Here is a 27,725-nt window from a genome sequence, read left to right as displayed (position 1 = left end):
TCAATACTGCTGTACAGTCTAGAACCAGTAATCAAAGCAGACACTCATTATTCCATATCAGATAATTACACATTGATCATTTCTGGAGGAAATGACTTAGATCAGATCGTTGAGCGATAAGGCTGGGCGAGTTGTTGGAGTTTTGTAGTGTGCCGTTCAGCATGTGTTTAGCCCCTGAATGTGTCCCAGAGAGTGTGTGTTGATGATCTTCCCTCACCCCCTGGCCCTGCTAGCGATAAGGCATCCCAGCCTGTCAGAACAGAACAGAGGCAGTCTGTGATGACATTTGATAATGCCCTGACACTATCAGGCTGATAGATCTGATGGCTGGCTCACTGGAGGCCGTGTCTGAGATAAATGCTGTAAAGCTGTTGGAAGTGAGCTGCTGTAGGGCCACATACACAACGTTAACTGTTAGCTGCATCTGATAGAGATAGTAGCTCAAAATGACATCACAGTGGAGAAGAAAATAGCTACTTCTAAGGGGTTGTGGGTGGAGTGATAAAAATGGGATAACAAGTGAGACTGAAGGGTGTTTTTGAGGAAGTTTGGGTCTAGTTTGACGGGGATCCACCACTACTGACAGTGATATACAACAACTATACAGTATGACCTTTGACCCTCACCTTTGTCGTCGTCATGACAGCTGTAGCTGTAGACGGCCACAGGAGATAGGCTGACCAGGTTCTCATCATGGTGCCAGCCCACAGCCATCTTACCCATCCCATAATACGGCTCTTCTTTCAGCTGGCTCATAGCTGCTGGGTCCATGTAGTTGAGCAGGGTGACGTTGAACTGGGTCGGGCCAGGACAGGATGTCTTAGCAGGGTTGAGGTTAGAGCATCCCTGGCCACTCTGCTGGTCTTCATCCTCCTCATCTTCAATGTGGTACCCAGAGAGACTGTATTTTAGCTCAGCCACAGGCTTCTCCTGAGGGCCTAGGCCTGTGGTCTCTGTCTCTGTGCTGCCAGCTGGCCTGTGCTTCCAGCCTGTGTGTTTTCCCTCACTGTGTTGTTTTGACCCCGCTGGACTACCCAGTTCAGTTTGTTTAGTCTTCATGTCTCCCATCTCGTCGCTGTGTCTTGACTCCCACGCTGCATCCTGTTTGGACGATGGGCCTTCCTCTTCACTGTGTTTTGACTCTATGTCCCAATCGTCGCTGTGCTTTGACTCAGTCTCTCCCTCCTCACTCTGCTTGGACTCCGAGTCTCCTCCATCGTCACTGGGTTTGGACTCCTCGCTATCTTTAGACTCCGTGTCTTCTTCTACACTGGGTTTAGACTCTATAGCACCAACCAACTCTTTCCTGCACTGCTTGAAAACATCCCCCTCCTTCCTGTCTCCGACATCAGAGCAGAAGAAGCAGTTGAGCTCCCAGAGTGCTTTGCAGGCAGCGCTGAGGTCTGGGTCGCAGCAGGTCCCTCTCTGCTCGTCTGTGTGCCAGGGGATGGTGAAGAGCCGCGTGTCCAGGTAGCGGTAGGTGGTTCCTGGCTGACCCAGCAGCACCCGGGACACGGCGGTGAAGACGTCTCGGTCCCTCACCTTCACCAGGTCCCTCAGGAAACAGCCCCTCCGCCGCAGGGTGAGCAGAGCAGCCTCCACCCGACCATGGAGCTCCTCAGGCAGGGAGCAGGACCGCCGCAGAGCCAGGCCAGAGTAGCTAGTCTCCCACTGGAACACAAACAAACACAGATCAATTAGCTGTTGTTCTGCCTGCTATGAGTTAAGTGGTCCCTCTGTCTCCAGAAACAATTGATGGAGAACAAGTACACAGACAACATAAATATTGTAAAACTAGCCATGTTCCTTCTAATTCTATGGTATGAGCTAAGTATCTTTCCAAGTGATAAGTCCTCTGTCTCCAGTGGGATAGACAGAAGGCTTTGGTATGGACTATTACCAATGGCAGTGGGATGACAGAAGGTCTGGACTAGTACCAATGGCAGTGGGATGACAGAAGGTCTGGACTAGTACCAATGGCAGTGGGATGACAGAAGGTCTGGACTAGTACCAATGGCAGTGGGATGACAGAATGTCTGGACTAGTACCAATGGCAGTGGGATGACAGAAGGTCTGGACTAGTACCAATGGCAGTGGGATGACAGAATGTCTGGACTAGTACCAATGGCAGTGGGATGACAGAAGGTCTGGACTAGTACCAATGGCAGTGGGATGACAGAAGGTCTGGACTAGTACCAATGGCAGTGGGATGACAGAAGGTCTGGACTAGTACCAATGGCAGAAGGTCAACAGTGGTCTGGACTCTGGACCAGCCTGACTGACTGACTCACCAGCTGTTGGAAGCCATGGTCTGAGGGCCCGAGGTAGGGGATACGCTGGTCTCCTAGCTCCTGCAGCAGCCTGCGCCTCTGGAGAAGAGGAGACCAGACACAGGTCAGTACACAAAGGTCAGCAAAGATGCACACGTCATGATGAATCTACAGGTAATGACATGTACGATAGAAGAGAACAGATTAATTCAGGGTTTTGGGAGTTGGCGAATGCATTAGCCTACATTTAAACTGAGACTGTGAAGCATCAGTGTCCCATTTAATTCAACCTCCCCAGATGATATCCAATGACCATCCCTTAATCCCCTAGCTTCATTGTCGTCTCACATTTTTATGATTTCTGGGTTCTGCAGTGGGGTTCCTCACAACCTTATAAAGAATGCCCTGCTGTGTTCTGCGTACTGGCTCCCTCCTATAAAGACCCAACCTGGTGGAAGGATCAAAGCCCGTTCATTGGCTCACATTCCATTCCGACCTGTAAATCCAACGGCAACCAGCGTAAAACTGTGATACCCAAATAAATTTCACAAGTGCCGAACCCTCCCCTCACCTCCATCCATCTCTGCCGTCTGCATCCCTCCGTCCTTTATTCTCTCCCCACAGCCCCACAGGTGCACACACCCCACACCCCTGTCAGCCACTGGCTGGCTGAGAGCCGGCGGGCGAGAGTGCCATGTCAGTGACCCGCTCCTGCCTTTAAACCTTTAAATGTGCTGTGGACACCGGTGTGAACGCTTCGCCTCGCCCCTTGCCGCACAGCTTCCCCACATCAGCAGTGAGCAAGCACAGAGCAGAGTGAAGGCTGTGAGGTTTAAGGACAGCAGGCCTCGTATATATTCCCAGACATTTACTACATGCGTTTCACATTTCTGCCGGCCTAATAATGCCAGAGACCTCATGCGGGACGCGGGGGAATGCGAGAGTCCCGACCGCCAAAATATGTCCTGACTTTTAGAGTGAAATAAAATGTCCTGTTAAGAACATTAAAGTGTACGTTAAAAAGGTTGTGTCCTGAATGACTCAAAAGAGGGCTGGATCAAGAAGAGAACAAACAGAAAAAGTATGTGCATGAATACAGAGGAAAAGGTGAAATCTCAGTATGGGAGACGGAGACGGAGAACCTATTAGCTCTATGCTGTTAGTAGATTTCCCTTCAGGGGGCTACAGCTTTATCTGCAGGCTAAACTACATCAACACCACCACCACCAACTACACCACCACCAACTACACCACCAACTACACCACCACCAAACACCAACTACACCACCACCAACTACACCACCACCAACTACAACACCACCAACTACACCACCACCAAACACCAACTACACCACCAAACACCAACTACACCACCACCAACTACAACACCATCCCCACCAACAACACCATCCCCACCAACTACAACACCACCAACTACAACACCACCAACTACAACACCACCAAACACCAACAACACCACCAAACACCAACAACACCATCCCCACCAACTACACCACCACCAACTACAACACCACCACCAACTACAACACCACCACCAACTACAACACCACCAAACACCAACAACACCATCCCCACCAACTACACCACCACCAACTACACCACCACCAACTACAACACCACCAAACACCAACAACACCACCACCAACTACAACACCACCAACTACAACACCACCAAACACCAACACCACCAAACACCAACAACACCATCCCCACCAACTACAACACCACCAACTACACCACCACCAACTACAACACCACCAAACACCAACAACACCAAACACCAACAACACCATCCCCACCAACTACAACACCACCAACTACAACACCACCAACTACACCAATAACAACACCACCACCAACTACACCAATAACAACACCAATAACACCAATACCACCAACTACAACACCACCAACTACACCAATAACAACTACAACACCACCAACTACAACACCACCAACTACAACACCACCAAACACCAACAACACCATCCCCACCAACTACACCACCACCAACTACACCACCACCAACTACAACACCACCAACTACAACACCACCAAACACCAACACCACCAAACACCACCAAACACCAACACCACCATCCCCACCAACTACAACACCACCAACTACAACACCACCAAACACCAACAACACCATCCCCACCAACTACACCACCACCAACTACACCACCACCAACTACAACACCAAACACCAACAACACCAAACACCAACAACACCATCCCCACCAACTACACCATCCCCACCAACTACAACACCACCAACTACACCAATAACAACACCACCACCAACTACACCAATAACAACACCAATAACACCAATACCACCAACTACAACACCACCAACTACACCAATAACACCACCAACTACACCAATAACACCAACAACTACACCAATAACAACACCAATAACACCACCAACTACACCAATAACACCACCAACTACACCAACAACTACACCAATAACACCAACACCATCAACTACAACACCACCAACTACACCAATAACAACACCAATAACACCACCACCATCAACTACAACACCACCAACACCAACAACAACACCACTAACAACAACACCAACTACAACACCACCAACACCACTAACAACACCACCAACTACAACACCACCAACACCACTAACAACAACACCACTAACAACAACACCACTAACAACAACACCAACACAAACAGGATGCACATGGGCTTCCAGACAGGCCGGCACTCTAAGTTATTATTCTATTTAGAGTGGAACAAACAAAAGGAGAGGAGAACTGGTCCACAGACAGAGTGAATCTACAACACAAAACAACATACACTATTCATGGCCAGTCTGTGTTCAAAGGGCCAGGAAGAAGAGCAGAGGAGGAAAACTGACAAACATTCATTGGTGTCAAAATCCTGCAGAAGCTTCAGGATATTAAACCTGTGTGTGTGTGTGTGTGTGTGTGTGTGTGTGTGTGTGTGTGTGTGTGTGTGTGTGTGTGTGTGTGTGTGTGTGTGTCCAGTGTGGGGGTGTTTCTGTGTGATGTGTGAGCATGAGTAGGGGGGCAGTGTGGTGTGTTTCCTGTGTGTGTAACCAGTGTGTGTTGTTCCTGTATGTATGTATGTGTGTACAAGGCTGGTTGGTAGGCCGTTGCAAACTTGACCTTAGAGCACATTGCCCTGTGTGATGTGCATGCAGGCACACACACACACACACACACACACACACACACACACAAACTGGGCTGGATAGCGCACTGCCTCAGCTCCAATCGCACACAACCGGGCTGTCACGCACATGTCGAATACATCAAGCCACTCAGAAATTCCACAGGAAAAAAAGACAACCCCAGCCCTCTGTAGCAGATGGGCTCTCATTTCCTCCTCTCTTCTCTTGTCTCTCCTCTCCTCTATCCTTCTCTCCTCTCATCTCCCTGTATATCAGAGCAGTCTCTCTGTCAGAGAGAGATGCTGCTTTTCCACCCAGCATAAGAAACCAGATTACCAATCCCATAAAAACAATGACATGGATGATTTACTGTAACTATGCCAGTCGTCTGTTCTGAGTGATATATCTGATGCTGCTCCTAATCTCTCTCTGTTGACGGGATTAAAATCCCCTTGGCCAGACTGTTTATCACATAAATAGGGGGTCTGTTCTCTCAGATCTGGACACAAGAGGGAAATCAAACGGCTGGTATTTTAGATTTTTGACACTTTAATGAGTCGATTCATGTCCAGTGCTTAGATCATTATGGCTCAAAATAACTAAGAAAATAACGTGTCTACATCAAAATTGCTGGTGGTGGTGGAGAAGAGCACGTTTCCTCTGAGAGGGAGGTTTGTCTGAGGACTACCCCCATGGATCCAGCATAACCCTGAGGAACCCTGGGTCCCAATGGACTGGCTTTGACTCGGGTTGCTATGCTGTAACAATCAGAACCAAAGTCAGGGTGTAGGTGGAACCAGACCACCAACCAGTAGATGTCGTTCTACTGAGAGCCCTGGGAGTTTAAACCTTGACAGCCAACCCCAGCCCCTCTCATCCCCACGATGACGCATTGAGAGTTAGCTGCCTAATAGAGCGCTTTGTTTAGGAAGCAAACAATTGGTACTTGTGTGACACCGATTTCAGAAAATGGTCTCATCCTGCAAAAGTGACGGTGAATCAGGTATTTTGACAAGTCTCCTGTAGAACATCAGCTTCAAACAGGGAGACAGGCGAAAACATCAAACACGCTTCCACCCCATTTTCATTTTGGCATACCGTCGCAGAATGTGGGGAGTGGGTGTGGGGGCGGCCAGTGGCAAAGGAGGATGGCCCGGGAGTGCCCACATTGGACCGGGGGAGGCGAGGGGTGAAGAGAGAGACCAAACGGACGAGGCAACAAGCCTGCTGTGAGGAGTAAGGAGCGGGCAGCCCTCGGACCTCCGCCCTCCAGCCCCCCGGACCTCCACCCCTCAGGTCCTCCATGCCCAAGCCCCCTGGGACCTCCACCCCCCAGGCCCTCCACGACCCAGCCCCCTGGACCTCCACCCCCCCAGCCCCCAGGACCTCCATGCCCTAGGACCTCCACGCCCCAGCCCCCTGGACCTCCACCCCCCAGGACCTCCACCCTCCACGTCCTCCATGCCCAAGCCCCCTGGGACCTCCACCCCCCAGGCCCTCCACGACCCAGCCACCTGGACCTCCACCCCCCCAGTCCCTCCATGCCCCAGCCCCCTGGACCTCCACCCCCCAGGACCTCCACCCCCCAGCCCCCAGGACCTCCACCCCCCAGTCCCCAGGACCTCCACCCCCCAGCCCCCCAGCCCCCAGGACCTCCACCCCCCAGTCCCCAGGACCTCCACCCCCTCCCCAAGGACCTCCACCCCCCAGTCCCCAGGACCTCCACCCCCCAGGACCTCCACCCCCCAGTCCCTCCACCCCCCAGCCCCCAGGACCTCCACCCCCCAGTCCCCAGGACCTCCACCCCCCAGCCCCCAGGACCTCCACCCCCCAGGACCTCCACCCCCCAGTCCCCAGGACCTCCACCCCCCAGCCCCCAGGACCTCCACCCCGCAGGCCCCTGGACTCCCTCCGCCTCACCCTGCCTAGGTGACTAACAGCACGTAGTTACCTCATACACAGGGCATGTCTCTGACTGCCACGAACCACGGTGAGAGCACACAGCACCTAGGTACCATCACACACACACAATCCATCACACACACTTCCTTGCACACTGACACTGTCCCTCCCTCCCCCCCAGGCTACATGGTTATGTTAACTGACATTTAGGCCCCGGGACATAATAAGCACTATCCATTGAAAGAAAAGCAAAACTTTAACTGCCTTTTGACATTTTGTTTCCGACAAATCGTGGCATAATGCATTCTCAGAATCCCACACACTGGTCAGCGGTCACTGTAATGGTTATGGAGGTGGATGGGAGGTAAGTGATAAGTGACTGAACAGTGTAATAAATGGTTAACTGATTGAAACATCTGTAGAGTGACCTGAGAACCAGGCCACACAGGGCAGTAATAATGTGTAACCCCACACCCACACACTGGACCAGGAGGTGGGGATGCATATTCATCTGTCTGGTTGGAGGACTAGCTGGTTACATCCTGATCAGATCAGGTGGTCACTGCTCATGTAGTAAATAGTAGGAGTCAAATATAGTTTTTCAATTGAATATGTCAAAAGGTATTGCAATAGTACACAGCTCAAGTAGAATATGATGATCCTCGATGCTCCTCCTGCCCAAGAGGAAACGCTGATCACCAACATGTATCTTCATCTGTGTCCTCCCTCAGCAGCTCAACTCACTAGTCTCACACACACACACAGTGCAACGAGACACAGCAGGCTCTTCCTGCCCTGAGTAGATATTTTCAGTAGAGATCCATTCAGGTAGGTGATGAAAAATGGCCACCTAGCCCTCGTTGCCGCTCTCCCTCACTAATTGTTGTTTGTGGCTGAAGGGGGACATTGTTCACTTCACTTAGCGGCAGGTCAGAGGGAGGTGGATTCATTAATATTAAAATGTGTCCATCCATCTAACTGAACACACTGGGGCCAAGTCATTTAAAGGACCGGTGTGATGCTGCATGGAGCTGGGCCCGGGCAGACCTTTCACACCCTGTTTAGAACACGGATCTAAGAACATTACCAGCACCGCAGGCAGGGTGATCACCAAGGATCATTATTTAAACACACACAGAAACACACATACACACACACTAAGCACATACTACTATAGACAATCATACTGGTTGATGTTCAGAAATGTATACACACCCACACACACAATGACAAGTACTTTATGGAAGACAGTCAAGTAGCTTAAACAGCCATTCAATTAGCCCTCTGTGTTCTCTCTGTCTCTCTCTCACAGTGTTAAACTCAATCCGTGACACAGCCACGGGCAGGTGTAACCCTGTCAGGCGTTAGGAGAAAGCAAAAGAGAGAAAGAGAGAAAGATTAATCACCCCAAAGTATTTACACATACACCTGGGGTAAGCCTAGGCACTGACATCTTGGCACATACAAGGCCTGTCCATTTAAGTGCTTTTCAATGTGTCCACAGTGTCGACATCTATTTCACACTCATCTACACCTGGAAGGAGAAAAAGATGTTTCCATGACCTTTACCCAAGGTGTCAAATCTGGAGAGGAGAATGAGAGCGAGAGAGCGAGAGAGCGAGAGAGCAAGAGAGAGGAGACCAGAGCAGAACAGAGCAGATATTTAAGAGCTCGGCCCTGCCTTACATAAGCAGAAAAGGGTGTTAGCCACTTTGACTTTAATTGTTATTTTGTGGGCAGGCCATAACACTTCTATCAGGATTATGTCGATAGAGAAAGCTTTTAAGTTTTCACCTTCAAATGACAACATGGTTTCATGAGGTCAGCTGTTTTCCAGGCAGAATGGACCATTTTAACACTGACACACATTCCCTAGGTATTCAGATTCAGACACAGGCCAATTTGTTGGGGGAGAGGTGAGGGAAGGGGGGGGGGGGGGGGGGGGGGTGAGGGACGGAGGGAGGGGAAGGAGAGCATTGATTGAAAGACTGTGATTAGCAGTTTTCAGCAGGGTGCGCTGAGGACATCAAGTTGTTCTGACAGCCTTGTCGCATCCTGAGGTGCAGGCAAGGAGAAGTCAGTGCTTTAGAGATGTCTCTCTCTCTCCGTGTCTCTCTCTCTCCGTGTCTCTCTCTCTCCGTCTCTCTCTCTCCACGTCTCTCTCTCTCCACGTCTCTCTCTCTCCACGTCTCTCTCTCTCCACGTCTCTTTCCTCCCTCTGTCTCTCTCCCTCTCTAGCTAGCCAGCCACACTTCTCTGCCCCGCAACAAAATCAATATGGCTCTGCAAAGTGCAGGCGGCCCGGGGGAGACTGAGGGCTAGAAGCGGGGCCAAGGCGTCCTCCAGGCCTGTCCCACGGGCAGTGTCAAGGACAGACCCGAGCCAGGATACCGCGGGCTGAGGCTGGGGTCTGCCGTGCCCCCCTCTGCCCCCTCCCCTGTGTCCGCTCACGCGCCCATCACTCGGCCTGGAGGACAGGATCGATAAGCAGGTGGAGCGTTAAATACTCTGCTCCAGAGGGTGTCCCGCTGCTGGGGCCCAGCCAGCCAGGACTCAGCCTCCTGCTCCCTCCTCCTGGAGGACGGTCTGGTCTGGTCTGGTCTGTCTGTTCTGGTCACACCTGAATTGGATGTTTTGTTCTCAGACAGAGAGACTGCAGATCTCTGACAATAAACAGTTCAATAACAGTTAGAGAAACATCTCTGCTGTGGAAGGTAGCAGCGTGGCCCACTGGTCACACAATCTAGCTCCTTAACAGGACACAGGACAACAGAAGTCAGCCACGGGGCATGGGCCTGCTCAGGGAATTGGTCAGTAAGCTACCTGAACACTCTCCTACAGTTAAGACAATACAATGTGTTCATAGCTTTATTATGGACAATATTGAAACCATAATAGAGCAAATAGCAAGACTACTTATTCTAGCTCGCTGTCAATAATTGTCCTAATTCTGATACAGTGAGTGAAACAGATGGGTGATGTTGAGAGGATTGCAGTCATTCCGAGTGTCTGTGTGTGTGAGTGACTGATCACAGTGGAAGTGGCTTGTGTTGCTAATCCAGAAAACAGTGTACGACAGAGTAAAGAGCCAGCTCTGTGTTCCATCCACAGTGTTAACAGCACAAGCTGATCAACCCCTTCAGATGGCAGCTAGTCCCCTTCCCTGTCCTTAAGGATCGAGTCTAGATGATCTGCTGCCTGTCTGCAGCTTCACTGGGGATAAAGATGATTTACAATCCAGATGGAGACTAGGGCTAAATCAGGGTAAAACAGGGCTGATTGTGACATCTGAAATGGCATTGTATTAGCTAGAATCCATTTAGTGAAAAACAAGCATGTTTCCTTTCTATTTCCTTTACTAACCAGTATGTACAGGAACAGTATGTTACTAATATCTGAGACTAAAGGAACAGACAAGAACGCTTAGGAAGTGATTCAGTGTTGTTACTGAATCACTACAACAGAACAAATCTAACCTATGTGTCTCAACTTTACGATTAAGACTCAGATTGCTATTGAATTACCGGACAGATATTATTTGGGAATGTATTTTAGTTTTCTCAAGCCATCCCATCCATTCCTATTCACAGTTTATTTACTTTCCTTCCTTCACTCATTGTGAACCAAGGATAATATTCTACCAGGAATTGAATGTTTTAATCCTCTTTACACTCTTCCTAGTAGCCTGGATGGTGACAGATTAACAGACCGGACGTTTCCAAACCCTGAGGGGACAGTCTACTGCATGCATGGCTTTAAGTGGACTGGAGGGTTAATATGAAGCCAGTAGAAAAGAAAGCAATGGTGGTACTGAATATTACTGATAAACTCCAGGTAAATGGTTGGTGCTGATGAGCTCCAGGTGAATGGTTGGTTCTGATGAGCTCCAGATGAATGGTTGGTTCTGATGAGCTCCAGGTGAATGGTTGGTTCTGATGAGCTCCAGGTGAATGGTTGGTTCTGATGAGCTCCAGGTGAATGGTTGGTTCTGATGAGCTCCAGGTAAATGGTTGGTGCTGATGAGCTCCAGGTGAATGGTTGGTTCTGATGAGCTCCAGGTGAATGGTTGGTTCTGATGAGCTCCAGGTGAATGGTTGGTTCTGATGAGCTCCAGGTGAATGGTTGGTGCTGATGAGATCGTGCCAGTGTGGGTCAGACCCAACTCATTTAGCCTAGCCTGAGACAGGAAGTAAAATGGGACTCGGTCACGTACTAGAAGATGTTGGCTGTTCCCAACGTCCCCCACCACCTCCACCCACACTGGTCTGAGGGAAGAGGGAGATATCGCCGTGGTTACTGTTCACACTCCTGCTAATTATTAGAACCAATCAGAGAGGTTAACAGGGCGGAGCCTGAGCAGATCATGTTCTGGGGCATTTAACATCTGGCAGAGATGGAGGTGAATACATTACACACTGGCCTCCTCCAATCCAAATAAAACACTCTTGACATCTGAAGTGTACTTAGCACAGAGGGGAGGGAAGGAGGGAGGGAGGGAGGGGTGGCGGCGAGCGAGCATCCCATATGGTGATGTCCAAGTGCCACCTAGTGAAAACTATGTGGCTCGTCCAGTCAAGTGACGGTCCTCCAGGCTCCAGAGGAGAGGGGGTCTGCCCCAGAAAACAGCCCAGACAGGAGGACCCATCTGGACTGAGACAGCTCTGTCACAGGCCTAGCTACCTATGGCACAGTCCAACACGGTCAACGCTAAGAAAGATCTACTGCCACCAATGCCAAAAATTAGACTAGGGACCCAATACCACTAACCTACTTTGCAAGAACGTGCAAGTCAATTTGCAACTGTTATGATTTTAGGTTATCCAAAGGTTACAAGTTAATTCAACCTCATGTAGTATGGTCATTGTTTCTAGCCCTGCTGTTGGTCCTGGCTGCGACGCTGTGTTTGTTGTGATGGAGAAACAGATATGTGTCTATGGCTGTGTTTAGTAGCTAAGGGCCATCCCCTCCCACCATTAGTGGAGGTATAAATCACAGCCCTCCCCGTGCCGGGAGGTGAGAGAGATGAGAGTGGAGGTGAGCCTGAAATAATGCTGATGTCCCCCAGGGTCAGACCTCCATTATGGCCGCTTCAAAAACTATTAATCTATCTTGTAGTCACTGGCCTAGAAATAATTACTTCATCTAACCTATGTAATACAGCATGACCAGCAGTCCAGTCAGGTCTAATTGGGTGGGGGAGAGAGGAGTGGGAGAGAGAGGTTGGGGCAAAGAGGGGAGAGAGGGGGAAGGGGGAGAGAAAGCCACAAATTACAGGCCCGTCTCTGCTGCTACTAGGTGACTGATGTACCACTCACCATCTGGATATGGCCTTTACACTAACACTGATTTAGATACACACAAATATATAGACATTGGTCTGGTGAGCCAAGGCACACACACACAACATTTAATTTTTTTGCAATGTGGTCACAATATACTCAGCAATCCCTAAACAGGGTCTGAGTAAAATAACTTACTAAAAGATAACAGCCATTCCAACCACTAATCACTAAAGTGAAACAGCCAGGGAACGGAGTCCAGTATATTCACTCTAACCAACCAAAACAACCCACCAAACGGAACCCCCGACTTCCTAAGTAGTGCACTACCTCTGACCAGAGCTCTATGGGCCCTGGTCAAAAGTAGTGCACTATAGGGTGCCATTTGGGACACAACCAGAGTGTTGTTCTATGTAGTGTGAGGTCGGACAGAAGTCCACCTCTCTAACCACTGCTCAACACTGCCACCTAGAGATGTAGGAGAAACTGCTAGTCATCACCAACACCACTATGATGGTGAAATAAACCACCACAACATCCCACTACACACACACACACACACACACCATAAAATGGTGTCCGTCTCCATAAATGTCACAGTGAAGTATGGAATGACATGAATAAATACAACAACCATGAGTCTCCAGTCAGTCAGTGGAGGCATGGCTACATCGCTGGCTGTCACAGATGGCATCCCAGGTAGAGATTTAATTAGTTTGGGTTGAAGTCAGTCTCCCTTGTTGTCTGGGGGTCCTCGCTCGGCACGCGCTACTGTAAACATGCTCCATATCCTAATCAGGTGTCACCGCCGCGTTTGATCAGTCTGCTAAAACTTGTCACAAATCCCCGGCAGAGAGAGAGAGACGAGGGGGGAGGAGGGGGACAGAGGGAAGGAGCGGGGAGAACAAAAGGAAGGAGCTGTCAGAGGGAGAGAGAGGGGGGAGACGGAGGAGAGTTTGCCCATTAGCAGCATTCTCCATCTCTCTCCGGCTGCCCATAGTGAGGAGTCCCCTGGTGACAGACAGCTCCAGGTCTCTGCTATACAACACAGGGACTTCACTTCACCATCGTCAGCACTATACACACTAACACACCTGATCACTAGAACAACCACATACTCCAGCTAAACACTCAAGTAGTAAACTAGTTTCTGTTGTTTACCCAAAAAAACTGAGATAAGCCTACAAGCTGCACCCCTTTTTGGTTTCTGCAAACACTTTCAATAGTGGCTCTCTTTCTTTAAAAGCACCAAATCAGAGACAGACACCTCCCCTCCTCCCCTCCAGAATGAGAGAAGACAGCAGGCAGTGGAGTTGGTATAGGAACACACACACCATTAGATACTGTTTACCTTTTATTTATGTTGATATTGAATACATTAGCCGATTGAACCTCCTAAGAACACTGCAGAGTGACAAGCCGGAATCCGTCTTTGTAACTACCATGGCAACGGAGATTACCACAAATAGAAAAAATCTAAAACCTCTGAATAGAACGATACATAAATTAATTAAAGGACACAAAAACAAGCAGAGAATTAAAGTTAGAACATCTGTCAGAGACTTAGCTTCCCATCCTAATACCAGTGTTAGAACATTTATACCCTTGAAGTGAATGATCCCTTCTTTAATTGACAGTCAAGGAAAAGTGTTTGCAGCAGCATCCTGTAGCCGCTGATAAGAAAGCTTTCCCCCTCTCCCCCCCAAAAAACAGTTTAAAGAACCTTGGCACTAATCCCTATTGTCATCCCAGTGCAGTGGAAGGACTTACAAATAGCGATAACTCGACAGAGGCTGTCTGTTCCTGAGGAGTTAGGGACAGGGTAGCCGTCGCATGCTGGAGAATCAGTCACTTAGATTAATACAATCCATACGCGGCATCAGTCAGGCATGACACTAGACTGTCACTGCATTTACATCCCAGTCCATCCCTACCGTTCTATATGACAATGTGTTTAAGAAGGTCCACTCACATCACAAAGAGCCTCTCTCTCTGTGTGTGTGTGTGTGTGTTGGTGGATAACACTCCCAGTCATATGATGTGCTTTACTGGTGATCCTGGAAACAACAACTTTGCAAAGCTTTGTATCACATTTTTACATACGGAATGGGTGCCACTGTCACTCACACAAGTAGGCCAAACACACACACACACACACACACACACGCACACACACAAGCACGTAAACTTGTAGAAACAGTTGTTTATTGAGATAGGAATAGGAGTTTTTTTGCTGAAGCTTGCTTTGAGAGCATATGGGCAGAATACAAAGAGAACTAGACTAAACTGATGAGCTACAGAAGAGGACTAATCTAACCAAAAACTCCACAGATTATCAAGAACAAACAGCAACATAACTGATCAAACCACAAATAAAATGGTAAGACTATTGTGGCAGAATACAAGGCTAATAGATGGCATCTCAGCCACTGCTGAGCCTCAGTGTTTAGGCTGTACGCCTGTGTGACTCCTCCACTTCAGCAGTCCTGAGACAAATGACAGTGGCTGCCCTCAACATTACAGGGCCAGGGCACGCATGACACTAGGGCTGACAACTGAACACACCCCTAGCTGCCTTGATAAATGCGCACACACCACACACACACACACACACACACACACACACACACACACACACACACACACACACACACACACACACACACACACACACACACACACACACACACACACACACACACACACACACACACACACACACACAGCCCAAAACAGCAGTGACACAACCTCTCTCCCTCCACCTCCCACCTCCCTCTCTCTCTCCATCTCACAGGAGACAAGCCTGACTTCAGGCCCTTACCCAGGCAAGTGGATCTGACCTGCTGCCCCCCAGTCAGCCTCATCTGAATACACAGAGACAGGAACAGGAGAGGAAGGGAAATCTGCCTATATTATGATGGGAAGAGAGGAGAAGAAGATAGGAGAGGGGGATGAGATGCCGTCAGGGGGCTCTCTTCTTTATGCACGTATGATCATGTGGTTGACAGCACCGGTGGGAAGAATTATGGACTGTTGAACAAAAGGTTGAGGTCTGGCTGGTTGGTGATGTGATGGTACCTAGATGGAGAGGCAGGCAAGCAGCTAGGCAGTGGTGGGCCTGACAGTGGTGGACTTATGACAAGTACCACCGCGCACACACACACACACACACACACACACACACACATCCACGGCACCTCCTCGCCATCCGCTCGCACCAAAGTCTGTCACTCAGAATAGGCCAAGAACGCTTCACGTTAGAGTGAGCGTGGGGGGCGGAGAGAGGATTGAGGGGGGTTCTGGTCAGAGGTTAAGCGCAGAGAAGACAGCAATGAAAGGCAACTGTCATGCACCAGCGCACGCTGAGGAGCGCCTGTCTCGTGGAGAACATGCAAAGAAGGAATGCTCTCCGAGTCCTGACAACACCCCTCCTCCTCACCCCTATTACCATCACTACCCCACACAGAACACACACAGTACACACACAGTACACACACAGTACACACACACCGAACTCAGCCGCTCTAAAACAGAGTGGCGGCACCACAGAAGGCAACGCCTGCCTGACAGCATGCCAATTAAACTGGTGACCCCTTCTCTAACATAGCATACGCATGACTAAAGTTAGCTGGGCCCATGAACAAAAACACAGGCTGAGAGAGAATCACTGAAAGATGAAGAGGCTACCTGGCTGGCATCAACAGGTATCATGGAATATCCAAAGAAATGATCCATCAAATGGTCTTGGCTTATTTTAAAATGAAATAATCCCTGTAATATCTGACTTCAGGCAGAGAAAGGTATTTTATGAGTGGTGGTTGGTGGGTAAGGCAAGGTAGAGGCAAGGCACTCCAGCTGGCTAGGTTACACTTGGCTCCAGTGATGGGGCAGGGGGGCACTACCATCCCTCTCCCTCCTCAGTCTCCCCTGGGCAGTGTACTACAGTACTACATGCCAGGTACTTTCATTACACACATTTATGGAAAATATCTTATGATGTACAAATTAACAGTTACAATTTACAGGGCCTTATGAAAGTGGCCTCCTGCAGTTTTTGTGAATGGAGGCTATTGAAGCAGTCATCAGAAGCAGATGTTGGCCAAGTCTAACGTTAGCTAACTGCTAGGTAGCTCAGCTTGTTTGGAAAGGTGAGTCATTACAAAGGAAAATAAATTCACAAATAAACAGCAACACCACCAGCCCTGTAATATAAATGGAGCAGGTGGATTCATAGGGAGAGCAGGCCTTCTGAGAGCTACAATAGGTAGGCTAGCTTTACTGCTTTAGGACCAAGAGCAAAAGAAAGTTAACCTACATGATGAACGCCAAAGACAGCCTTGAAAGAAGAGACTGCACCTTAAGTGTTGTCTAGTCCTTGTGACAGATGGCCTTATTAGGAAACTTAGATTAAATTAGAGGACTGCTGCAACAGTCTTCTCGTCCTCTCCCATCGTTAGTCTCTGTCTCTCTCTACAGTGTGCCCCCCCCCCCCCCTCCACACATACGTACAGATTCAAATGAAAATAATGACCTCCCTAGATTGAAGCCTTGAGTGGCTAATGAACCCCCCTGAGTCCCCTCTGTCTGAGGTGAGCGGATCATTCCCATGTTTATTTAGTACGGCCCCACCACAGCCACACACACACCACCTATTGACCAGATTGATTATTCCATGTATATCACCGGTGATAGGGCTCTGTGTGACTGATGAACTCTGGGTCACACTGACCGTAAACTCATTGACTCTGACAGCTGAGATGATCCATTGTCACAGCAGCTTGTTTGGGAAAATACGCAGACATCAGCAATAATATGCCAATGCTAATATGAACTGCTAGGTAGAGCTGATGATGACATGGGATCTGTCAACAGAGAGGGTCGCCCACAGCTCACAAGCTAACAGCCTGCTCAGAACAAAACCTGGGACTGGTGGTACATTTTACTTCTGAAACTGAGCAACTAGGCCGATTTCTGCTGACAATCCAGTTAGGTATTACTTCAAAGAAAATCCTGAATAAATGTACCATTTGTCAATAGTAATAAAGTATGAATAAAGTAACTATGTAGAAGACACTAAATCTTTGTTCATCTGCCGGATGAGTTGAACATAGCATCCCGTTATATGTTCATCCTTAGTGTTTTCAACATACACTAAAACCCAAGCCCTTTAGCCAAACCGTGTGGATGGACATGCTGTGTAAAGTGTCATCTATCATACACCTGCTGTGATGGCTAACATCAGGAGAGGAACCTAGGCTATATCCCAGAGTGCATCCAAAATGGCACCCTATTCCATACATTGCACATTACTTTTTATCAGGGCCCTGGTCAAAAGTAGTGCACTATATAGGGAATAGGGTGGCATTTGGGATAAATACTTAGGCTGGGTTTTCCCTCTGGATGTTTAGTAGGATCACAGATGCTCTTAAACACATACATGTCTGTGGGCCCTGGCCCTGGCAGCTAGGGGCGGCTGTAGAAATGGGACCTGAGACACCACAGAGAGAGCAGCCAGGCCGGGCTGTAAAAGTTGATATCCTCCCAGATGCACACCAAATGTAGACATCATGAACCTTTAAATTGTCCTACATTTAAAGCAGACCACTATAAAAGGGGGTAAGGATAAGAGAAGAGACATGTATGCAGACACACATCTAGATCACAACACATGAAGAGCCATATTATATACTGCACCACTGTGTAGCTGTTGACAGGGATGTAGGACTACTTACTGAGAAACCATATTTCAGATATAAACAGTTAGGAGTGTATCTCACTCCCAGAAAAGGGTACGATAGCTGGTTCCATGTCAGTGCCATTACTGCAAATAAAATGTGCTATAAATTTGCTCTTTGTTGCCAAGAGATGAAAGAAACCCTGTAGCTGGCAAAAACAATGGAAAAAACAATAGCAACCCAAGTCCCTCTTCCATCACTGACACATTGCCACTGCCAGGCATGTGTCTTAAAGGCTGTAGGGTTGGGTTTACCAAGCTGATCTGTAAACAACACAAAAACAGTCCAGATATATCCAGGCTAAGCTCCAATAACTAAGACAAGGTATGAAGAGGTAAAGAAAGGGGGGTGCTTATAGCCACAGACTAATCAACCCTCCTCATCGTTCTCATATCGGATCAATGAACTACCCGGGGCCTTGGGCCCACTGCCACACCACCGCACAGGCACTACATTACACACAAAACTTCATATTCATTCATTGATTTACTTTTCAGAATAGTATATCATTGAACTCCAATGGGACTAAAAACAGAGGCTGGGGCTGAGGTCAAGCCCACTTGCATGGACAGATGTTTGCACAATATTGATGTCCCAAGCAGAAATAAATGACTAAATATCCCGATCGATACCTAGTTTCCCTAGCCGGCCCTGTGCGACAGCAGATACATAAATACATCTTTATGCCTACAGGAATGGTCCCTAATGAAGAGTGGATAAATGCTCCCCTGAAGGTAAACTCTTTGATTAGCTGAGGCCAGAGGTGACGCCCGGTTGGGGAGGGCAGAGGTGATATGCTGGCATGGCAATGCCATACCTTCTATTGCCTGAGGAGTCTAATGGTTAAGAGGGGCTAAGTTACTGAGGGGCCAACAAGGATATGACAGGTCACAAGCCTTGAGCAGGTCGTTCTGTGCTGCCTGACCTCCTTTCCATTTGTAATGGTAATAGCATGGATCAGCAGCATTCTCAATCATACTCATAGTCAATAACGCACATATTGTTTCAATTCTACATGTAGCCTAGCTCTGTTTTGACTGTGTCACTGGGCTGGAGAGGATACTGTTGAAACAAATCCTCTGCATTTCATCTCCAGCCACCTCAAGCACGAAGGCCCTAGCTGTCAGTGGTTAAGACGTATGAAAGAGGGGACATGAGACTGTAATCAGGCCAGACCATCGTCATCATCATCAGGAGCAGCAGTACTGGGCTCCGGCTCTCTGTCTCTCTGTCTCTCTCATGGTGAAGAGACAGTGGTGCTGATGACACTAGATAGAGGATCTGGATGGAGCTGCCTGCTCTTATTTACAGCACAGCTCAATTACCCAGGACAACACCAAGCAGGCTCATCACTCAGCTTTCCCTTCACTGCTCCACAGTGACCAACAGGGCCATAAAGAGGGAGGAACCAGATCATTCCCTGCTCCTTAATTAAATGAGAGCAAAGCTGTTGACTTAATTTCCCTCCTCTCCGTAAGCAGACCCTCCTCTTTCTCACCGTCTCACTCAACAAAGCAGTCCCCACCCACATTGAGCTGGCCAGCCCTCCAACCAATGAAGACCTCCCGGTCATCATCCCTGCTCGGCCCTAAATCAAGAGCTGGATAAACAGCCTCCACGGTGGGTTAGTGCCGGTCCCCATGCAGTCACAAGAGGCCGAGGGCCAGGGGGCTCCAGGGGGCCGAGTCAGGAGCCGGATCGACACCTCAACAGCGATAAGTAATTCTGTGTTGGATTAGCAGCATGATGGCCTAATCAATACAGGGTGATACACTCAGGCCATTAGGAATGCAGGGAGGAAATGGCCCCCTCTGGTAATAAAGCAGGCCTTATGTCTGGCTGTTCCTTCATCAGATCTCTCCATTAGTGTAATGGTACTATTATCAGCCACAGCAAAAGACGTATTTTACCAGGGAACCTTTTTTCAGCCAGACGGACCGGGCCGTGCTGGAGGGGTCTGACGGAGTCAGGGAGGGAGAGCCATGCAGTGAGGAGTGGAGAAATGTCCTCTCTCTCTCCATCTCCCTCCTTCCCCAGGCCCGGATGTAAATCTATCTCTCTATCTGCCCGGCTCCTATGTATTCCTAAGCGTGTTTTATGTCAGCTCCCAACACTATTTCTCCATTATTGGCTCATTAATAGAACTAGCGGTGGGTAAGAGGGGGGGAGATGGCCGCCAGAGCAGGGGAAAGGTGCTGAATGTGTTGAATGTGACACCCCTCCTGCTAAAACAACCAGAGCTGACATGACAGCACACCCGGCATTAGTCGCCATAAATCGTTACCTTAACACTAATTCACCGGGTAACATTTTGTGGGGGGGATTGCTTAACCATGTCTGGATGTGTGGCCACATAATCAGCTTTTACCTCTCTAGTTGTTCATTTAACAAGGGAAACACAAAACATTTGAATGAGTGTTGAGGAATGAAATACTCTAAACAGCACTAGCTGCCACAACCAGAGGAAACCAATGAGGCTGATCTGAGCAGTGTTCTGGGCTCAGCCAGGACCTCAGCACAACATCTGCTGACCCTATGTGGTCATTACTTAGCCTGACATTCCCCTGAAATATATTTCCACTTTTTCTCTTTTCTTTTCTCCATCAACACTTTATACACGTCATCACATAGACAGCAGCTATCGTCAAAGACAACGTCAAAGACAACGTCAAGGACAACGTCAAAGACATCGTCAAGGAAGTAGGTGGAGGGTCAATTCCCTTTATATTCAGTTTACGCAGGACGTGTATATAAAAATGCATATACCTTTATTTCTAAAATAATAGACATGTTTCAAACCATGAATTTCCTTTACAATAACCGGCTGACATTAGTGAAAACACATGCTATTGATCACAGTATATTACAAGTAGGCCTATTAGTTAGGCTTTTTAGTTGATGAGACAGACAAACATGAGACAGTGCTGCTCTCAGAAACATGGGGAAGCCATTTTGTCCTGCACATTGTATTGGATGTGGTTCAATTGAGTCTGCCTTTTTAAAACAGGTTTGGAGTTATGTTCAGTAGGCCTTCATGATAAATAGCTTGCCTTCACTAAACTAGCAAAATGACAGGGGGAAACAACTCACTGACTGAGTCTAACTACAAACACACTCACTTATGAGAATACAGTAATATCCCCATATCCCCAGCTATTACATATGATGAAAAACTGAACCACTGCACTGTGTCCCTGCCCTATAACAAGCCACTGGGATTAATGCAGATACTCTAATTTGGAACTGTTCTGTGGTTTTCCAGCCATTTTACCATTACAATACCCCGTCCTCGTTCCTCAATCATCCTTTTATTATTTGTCTAAAAGAGGAAGCAGAACCATTAGCTAGGTCTGAGTCTGCTCTCTCTGTCTCTCTGTGTGTGTGTGTGTGTGTGTGTGTGTGTGTGTGTGTGTGTGTGTGTGTGTGTGTGTGTGTGTGTGTGTGTGTGTGTGTGTGTGTGTGTGTGTGTGTGTGTGTGTGTGTGTGTGTGTGTGTGTGTGTGTGTGTGTGTGTGTGTCTGCTCTATGCTGCCTACACCCACCTGGGGGCCAGCTGGAAAGCGTTCTCGCTCTCATCTGGTCATCATGGCCGCTCTCTCAGCTCTTCGTAAACAGGAGGAACCACGTCCTACATAGTTTCTGTGCTGTCAGACATGATCCAAACACATGTGCCATGGCAGACTGTGGCGCGGCCAAGGCTGGGAGCTGCCGGGACTGACTGACTTGGAGAGAGCAGACCTGGGTTCAAATACTATTTGAAATTGTTCAAAAACTTTGAGTGATTGCTCTAGCCTGCCTAGAGTGCCAGATGGGTGGGGCTTGAAGTGTTAGGACTATTATATTGGTCCAGTAAGCCAGTCAAGCTCAATCACAGATAAAGTGTTTGAAACGATTTTGAATAGTATTTGAACGCAGGTCTGGATGAGCCTGAGCAGAGCAGTCTGCATGGGACCAGCAGTAGGGGTAGCTAGGGAGGTCTGGATGAGTCTGAGCAGAGCAGTCTGCATGGGCCCAGCAGTAGGAGTAGCTAAGGAGGTCTGGATGAGCCTGAGCAGAGCAGTCTGCATGGGACCAGCAGTAGGGGTAGCTAGGGAGGTCTGGATGAGCCTGAGCAGAGCAGTCTGCATGGGCCCAGCAGTAGGAGTAGCTAAGGAGGTCTGGATGAGTCTGAGCAGAGCAGTCTGCATGGGACCAGCAGTAGGGGTAGCTAGGGAGGTCTGGATGAGCCTGAGCAGAGCAGTCTGCATGGGACCAGCAGTAGGGGTAGCTAAGGATGTCTGGATGACCCTGAGCAGAGCAGTCTGCATAGGACCAGCAGTAGGGGTAGCTAAGGAGGTCTGGATGAGCCTGAGCAGAGCAGTCTGCATGGGACCAGCAGTAGGGGTAGCTAGGGAGGTCTGGATGAGCCTGAGCAGAGCAGTCTGCATGGGACCAGCAGTAGGGGTAGCTAAGGAGGTCTGGATGAGCCTGAGCAGAGCAATCTGCATGGGACCAGCAGTAGGGGTAGCTAAGGAGGTCTGGATGAGCCTGAGCAGAGCAGTCTGCATGGGACCAGCAGTAGGGGTAGCTAGGGATGTCTGGATGAGCCTGAGCAGAGCAGTCTGCATGGGACCAGCAGTAGGGGTAGCTAGGGAGGTCTGGATGAGCCTGAGCAGAGCAGTCTGCATGGGACCAGCAGTAGGGGTAGCTAAGGAGGTCTGGATGAGCCTGAGCAGAGCAGTCTGCATGGGACCAGCAGTAGGGGTAGCTAAGGAGGTCTGGATGAGCCTGAGCAGAGCAGTCTGCATGGGCCCAGCAGTAGTGGTAGCTAAGGAGGTCTGGATGAATCTGAGCAGAGCAGTCTGCATGGGCCGAGCAGTAGGGGTAGCTAGGGATGTCTGGATGAGCCTGAGCAGAGCAGTCTGCATGGGACCAGCAGTAGGGGTAGCTAGGGAGGTCTGGATGAGCCTGAGCAGAGCAGTCTGCATGGGACCAGCAGTAGTGGTAGCTAGGGAGGTCTGGATGAGCCTGAGCAGAGCAGTCTGCATGGGACCAGCAGTAGGGGTAGCTAAGGAGGTCTGGATGAGCCTGAGCAGAGCGGTCTGCATGGGACCAGCAGTAGGGGTAGCTAGGGATGTCTGGATGAGCCTGAGCAGAGCAGTCTGCATGGGACCAGCAGTAGGGGTAGCTAGGGAGGTCTGGATGAGCCTGAGCAGAGCAGTCTGCATGGGACCAGCAGTAGGGGTAGCTAAGGAGGTCTGGATGAGCCTGAGCAGAGCGGTCTGCATGGGACCAGCAGTAGGGGTAGCTAGGGATGTCTGGATGAGCCTGAGCAGAGCAGTCTGCATGGGACCAGCAGTAGGGGTAGCTAGGGAGGTCTGGATGAGCCTGAGCAGAGCAGTCTGCATGGGACCAGCAGTAGGGGTAGCTAAGGAGGTCTGGATGAGCCTGAGCAGAGCAGTCTGCATGGGACCAGCAGTAGGGGTAGCTAGGGAGGTCTGGAGGAGCCTGAGCAGAGCAGTCTGCATGGGACCAGCAGTAGGGGTAGCTAGGGAGGTCTGGATGAGCCTGAGCAGAGCAGTCTGCATGGGACCAGCAGTAGGGGTAGCTAGGGATGTCTGGATGAGCCTGAGCAGAGCAGTCTGCATGGGACCAGCAGTAGAGGTAGCTAGGGAGGTCTGGATGAGCCTGAGCAGAGCAGTCTGCATGGGACCAGCAGTAGGGGTAGCTAAGGAGGTCTGGATGAGCCTGAGCAGAGCAGTCTGCATGGGACCAGCAGTAGGGGTAGCTATTGAGGTCTGGATGAGCCTGAGCAGAGCAGTCTGCATGGGACCAGCAGTAGGGGTAGCTAGGGAGGTCTGGATGAGCCTGAGCAGAGCAGTCTGCATGGGACCAGCAGTAGGGGTAGCTAAGGAGGTCTGGATGAGCCTGAGCAGAGCAATCTGCATGGGACCAGCAGTAGGGGTAGCTAAGGAGGTCTGGATGAGCCTGAGCAGAGCAGTCTGCATGGGACCAGCAGTAGGGGTAGCTAGGGATGTCTGGATGAGCCTGAACAGAGCAGTCTGCATGGGACCAGCAGTAGGGGTAGCTAGGGAGGTCTGGATGAGCCTGAGCAGAGCAGTCTGCATGGGACCAGCAGTAGGGGTAGCTAAGGAGGTCTGGATGAGCCTGAGCAGAGCAGTCTGCATGGGACCAGCAGTAGGGGTAGCTAGGGAGGTCTGGATGAGCCTGAGCAGAGCAGTCTGCATGGGACCAGCAGTAGGGGTAGCTAGGGAGGTCTGGATGAGCCTGAGCAGAGCAGTCTGCATGGGACCAGCAGTAGGGGTAGCTAGGGAGGTCTGGATGAGCCTGAGCAGAGCAGTCTGCATGGGACCAGCAGTAGGGGTAGCTAGGGAGGTCTGGATGAGCCTGAGCAGAGCAGTCTGCATGGGACCAGCAGTAGGGGTAGCTAGGGAGGTCTGGATGAGCCTGAGCAGAGCAGTCTGCATGGGACCAGCAGTAGGGGTAGCTAGGGAGGTCTGGATGAGCCTGAGCAGAGCAGTCTGCATGGGCCCAGCAGTAGGGGTAGCTAGGGAGGACTGGATGAGCCTGAGCAGAGCAGTCTGCATGGGACCAGCAGTAGGGGTAGCTAGGGAGGTCTGGATGAGCCTGAGCAGAGCAGTCTGCATGGGACCAGCAGTAGGGGTAGCTAGGGAGGTCTGGATGAGCCTGAGCAGAGCAGTCTGCATGGGACCAGCAGTAGGGGTAGCTAGGGAGGTCTGGATGAGCCTGAGCAGAGCAGTCTGCATGGGACCAGCAGTAGGGGTAGCTAGGGAGGTCTGGATGAGCCTGAGCAGAGCAGTCTGCATGGGCCCAGCAGTAGGGGTAGCTAGGGAGGTCTGGATGAGCCTGAGCAGAGCAGTCTGCATGGGACCAGCAGTAGGGGTAGCTAGGGAGGTCTGGATGAGCTTGAGCAGAGCAGTCTGCATGGGACCAGCAGTAGGGGTAGCTAGGGAGGTCTGGATGAGCCTGAGCAGAGCAGTCTGCATGGGACCAGCAGTAGGGGTAGCTAGGGAGGTCTGGATGAGCCTGAGCAGAGCAGTCTGCATGGGACCAGCAGTAGGGGTAGCTAGGGAGGTCTGGATGAGCCTGAGCAGAGCAGTCTGCATGGGACCAGCAGTAGGGGTAGCTACGGAGGTCTGGATGAGCCTGAGCAGAGCAGTCTGCATGGGACCAGCAGTAGGGGTAGCTAGGGAGGTCTGGATGAGCCTGAGCAGAGCAGTCTGCATGGGCCCAGCAGTAGGGGTAGCTAGGGAGGACTGGATGAGCCTGAGCAGAGCAGTCTGCATGGGACCAGCAGTAGGGGTAGCTAGGGAGGTCTGGATGAGCCTGAGCAGAGCAGTCTGCATGGGACCAGCAGTAGGGGTAGCTAGGGAGGTCTGGATGAGCCTGAGCAGAGCAGTCTGCATGGGACCAGCAGTAGGGGTAGCTAGGGAGGTCTGGATGAGCCTGAGCAGAGCAGTCTGCATGGGACCAGCAGTAGGGGTAGCTAGGGAGGTCTGGATGAGCCTGAGCAGAGCAGTCTGCATGGGCCCAGCAGTAGGGGTAGCTAGGGAGGTCTGGATGAGCCTGAGCAGAGCAGTCTGCATGGGACCAGCAGTAGGGGTAGCTAGGGAGGTCTGGATGAGCTTGAGCAGAGCAGTCTGCATGGGACCAGCAGTAGGGGTAGCTAGGGAGGTCTGGATGAGCCTGAGCAGAGCAGTCTGCATGGGACCAGCAGTAGGGGTAGCTAGGGAGGTCTGGATGAGCCTGAGCAGAGCAGTCTGCATGGGACCAGCAGTAGGGGTAGCTAGGGAGGTCTGGATGAGCCTGAGCAGAGCAGTCTGCATGGGACCAGCAGTAGGGGTAGCTAGGGAGGTCTGGATGAGCCTGAGCAGAGCAGTCTGCATGGGCCCAGCAGTAGGGGTAGCTAGGGAGGTCTGGAGGAGCCTGAGCAGAGCAGTCTGCATGGGACCAGCAGTAGGGGTAGCTAGGGAGGTCTGGATGAGCCTGAGCAGAGCAGTCTGCATGGGCCCAGCAGTAAGGGTAGCTAGGGAGGTCTGGATGAGCCTGAGCAGAGCAGTCTGCATGGGCCCAGCAGTAGGGGTAGCTAGGGAGGTCTGGATGAGCCTGAGCAGAGCAGTCTGCATGGGACCAGCATTAGGGGTAGCTAGGGAGGTCTGGAGAACAGAACAGCCTTTACTTTTCCTCTATTTCTCTCCATCTAGTTACACAACCCACAAACACAGTACATCCAGACCAGAACACACCACCCCTAATCACAGCAGGCCTCTTCGGCAGTGGGGTCTGCTACCTACTATAAAGCCTGGGTATGCCCAAAATGTCACACCTTTACTTTGATCAACTATTTCATTCTCAATCATATTTTTACACAAACGCCAGTCAATGCCGTTACTATTCATTGTTTTGAACAGCATCCCAGGACAATCCAGCAGCCATCATAGTCCTTTGCGTTTCAGATGAGCCTATAATTATTACCTGCAATAGAATTGTACCACTCGTACAGAGCCAGAAACTGCTCTCCTCCAACTCACGGGATAGAACACACTGCAGTCACTCACGCCCCCCCCCCATACAATTATGGAGCAAGATTATTATGATTGAGGGAGTCTGACTTGAAAACATTGAAAATCTAAAATATAGGGGACTTTTAACATGCAACGTGTCTAAATCAATATTCAAGCCTTCACGGCGATCCAATCAGTTTATTGTAGCACAGTCTACACCCATGTCTAAACTGTAATACTGAAAGCAAAAACAGTGTAGGCCTATCTGTAACGATAAAGCTGTTAACAGCGATGCTCCATTGTAGGTGAATGAAGAGGAAACCACAATAAAACCAGAAATCATGCAGGCTGATGTGTAGCTACATAGACAACTGCAGCTTTCCAGCCTTCAAAATGACCCAAGCATCACCGCATTTGGAACATAAAGTTCTCAGAGAACGAGTCCACTGTGTATTTGCCAGAGCTAAGGGAGAATAACGCTATGAATACCTTTCTTCTCTTCTCGCTCTCACTGCCACCCGATCGTTTCATGTTTCCTAGAGTTGTGTTTACACACCCGCGTTCACTGCAGCTCATCTTGGTAGTTGTAGTTCCAACAGAAGAATTACAATAAAACTTATAGCGCTATTAAATAAACAGAGCATATAAAATGAACGGGTGCCTGTAATAACAATCTAGCTACAAAGATGGGTTATGAAATAATACCTTTCTGATCACAATCTAGTATTAATTTGCTTCGAATGAAAATGGAAAACTTCATATCCCGACGCACGGAAAAGAGGAAATACGTTCTAGCGTAATTTGACTCAGCCGGATGGGGATTCT

At 49.9% G+C, this 27,725-nt stretch overlaps 1 protein-coding gene across 1 annotated transcript in view; it reads right to left on the bottom strand.

Moving 5' to 3' along the window:
* Window positions 1–27,431, bottom strand: part of LOC120052815 (alpha-ketoglutarate-dependent dioxygenase FTO-like) — an 87,233-nt gene extending 59,802 nt beyond the window's left edge. The window contains exons 1-3 of the mRNA XM_038999983.1: window positions 27,390–27,431; window positions 2,292–2,369; window positions 627–1,671 (exon numbers count right to left, since the gene is read on the bottom strand). Coding sequence (XP_038855911.1) covers window positions 627–1,671; window positions 2,292–2,369; window positions 27,390–27,431 — 1,165 coding nt within the window. The remainder of the gene's footprint in view (window positions 1–626; window positions 1,672–2,291; window positions 2,370–27,389) is intronic.
* Window positions 27,432–27,725: the final 294 nt, after the last annotated feature.

Source organism: Salvelinus namaycush, chromosome 1 (assembly GCF_016432855.1).
Source record: "Salvelinus namaycush isolate Seneca chromosome 1, SaNama_1.0, whole genome shotgun sequence".
In the NCBI taxonomy this organism is placed as follows: domain Eukaryota; kingdom Metazoa; phylum Chordata; class Actinopteri; order Salmoniformes; family Salmonidae; genus Salvelinus; species Salvelinus namaycush.
Note: the sequence above shows the minus strand (reverse complement) of the source record. Positions and strands in the feature narration are given on the sequence as shown.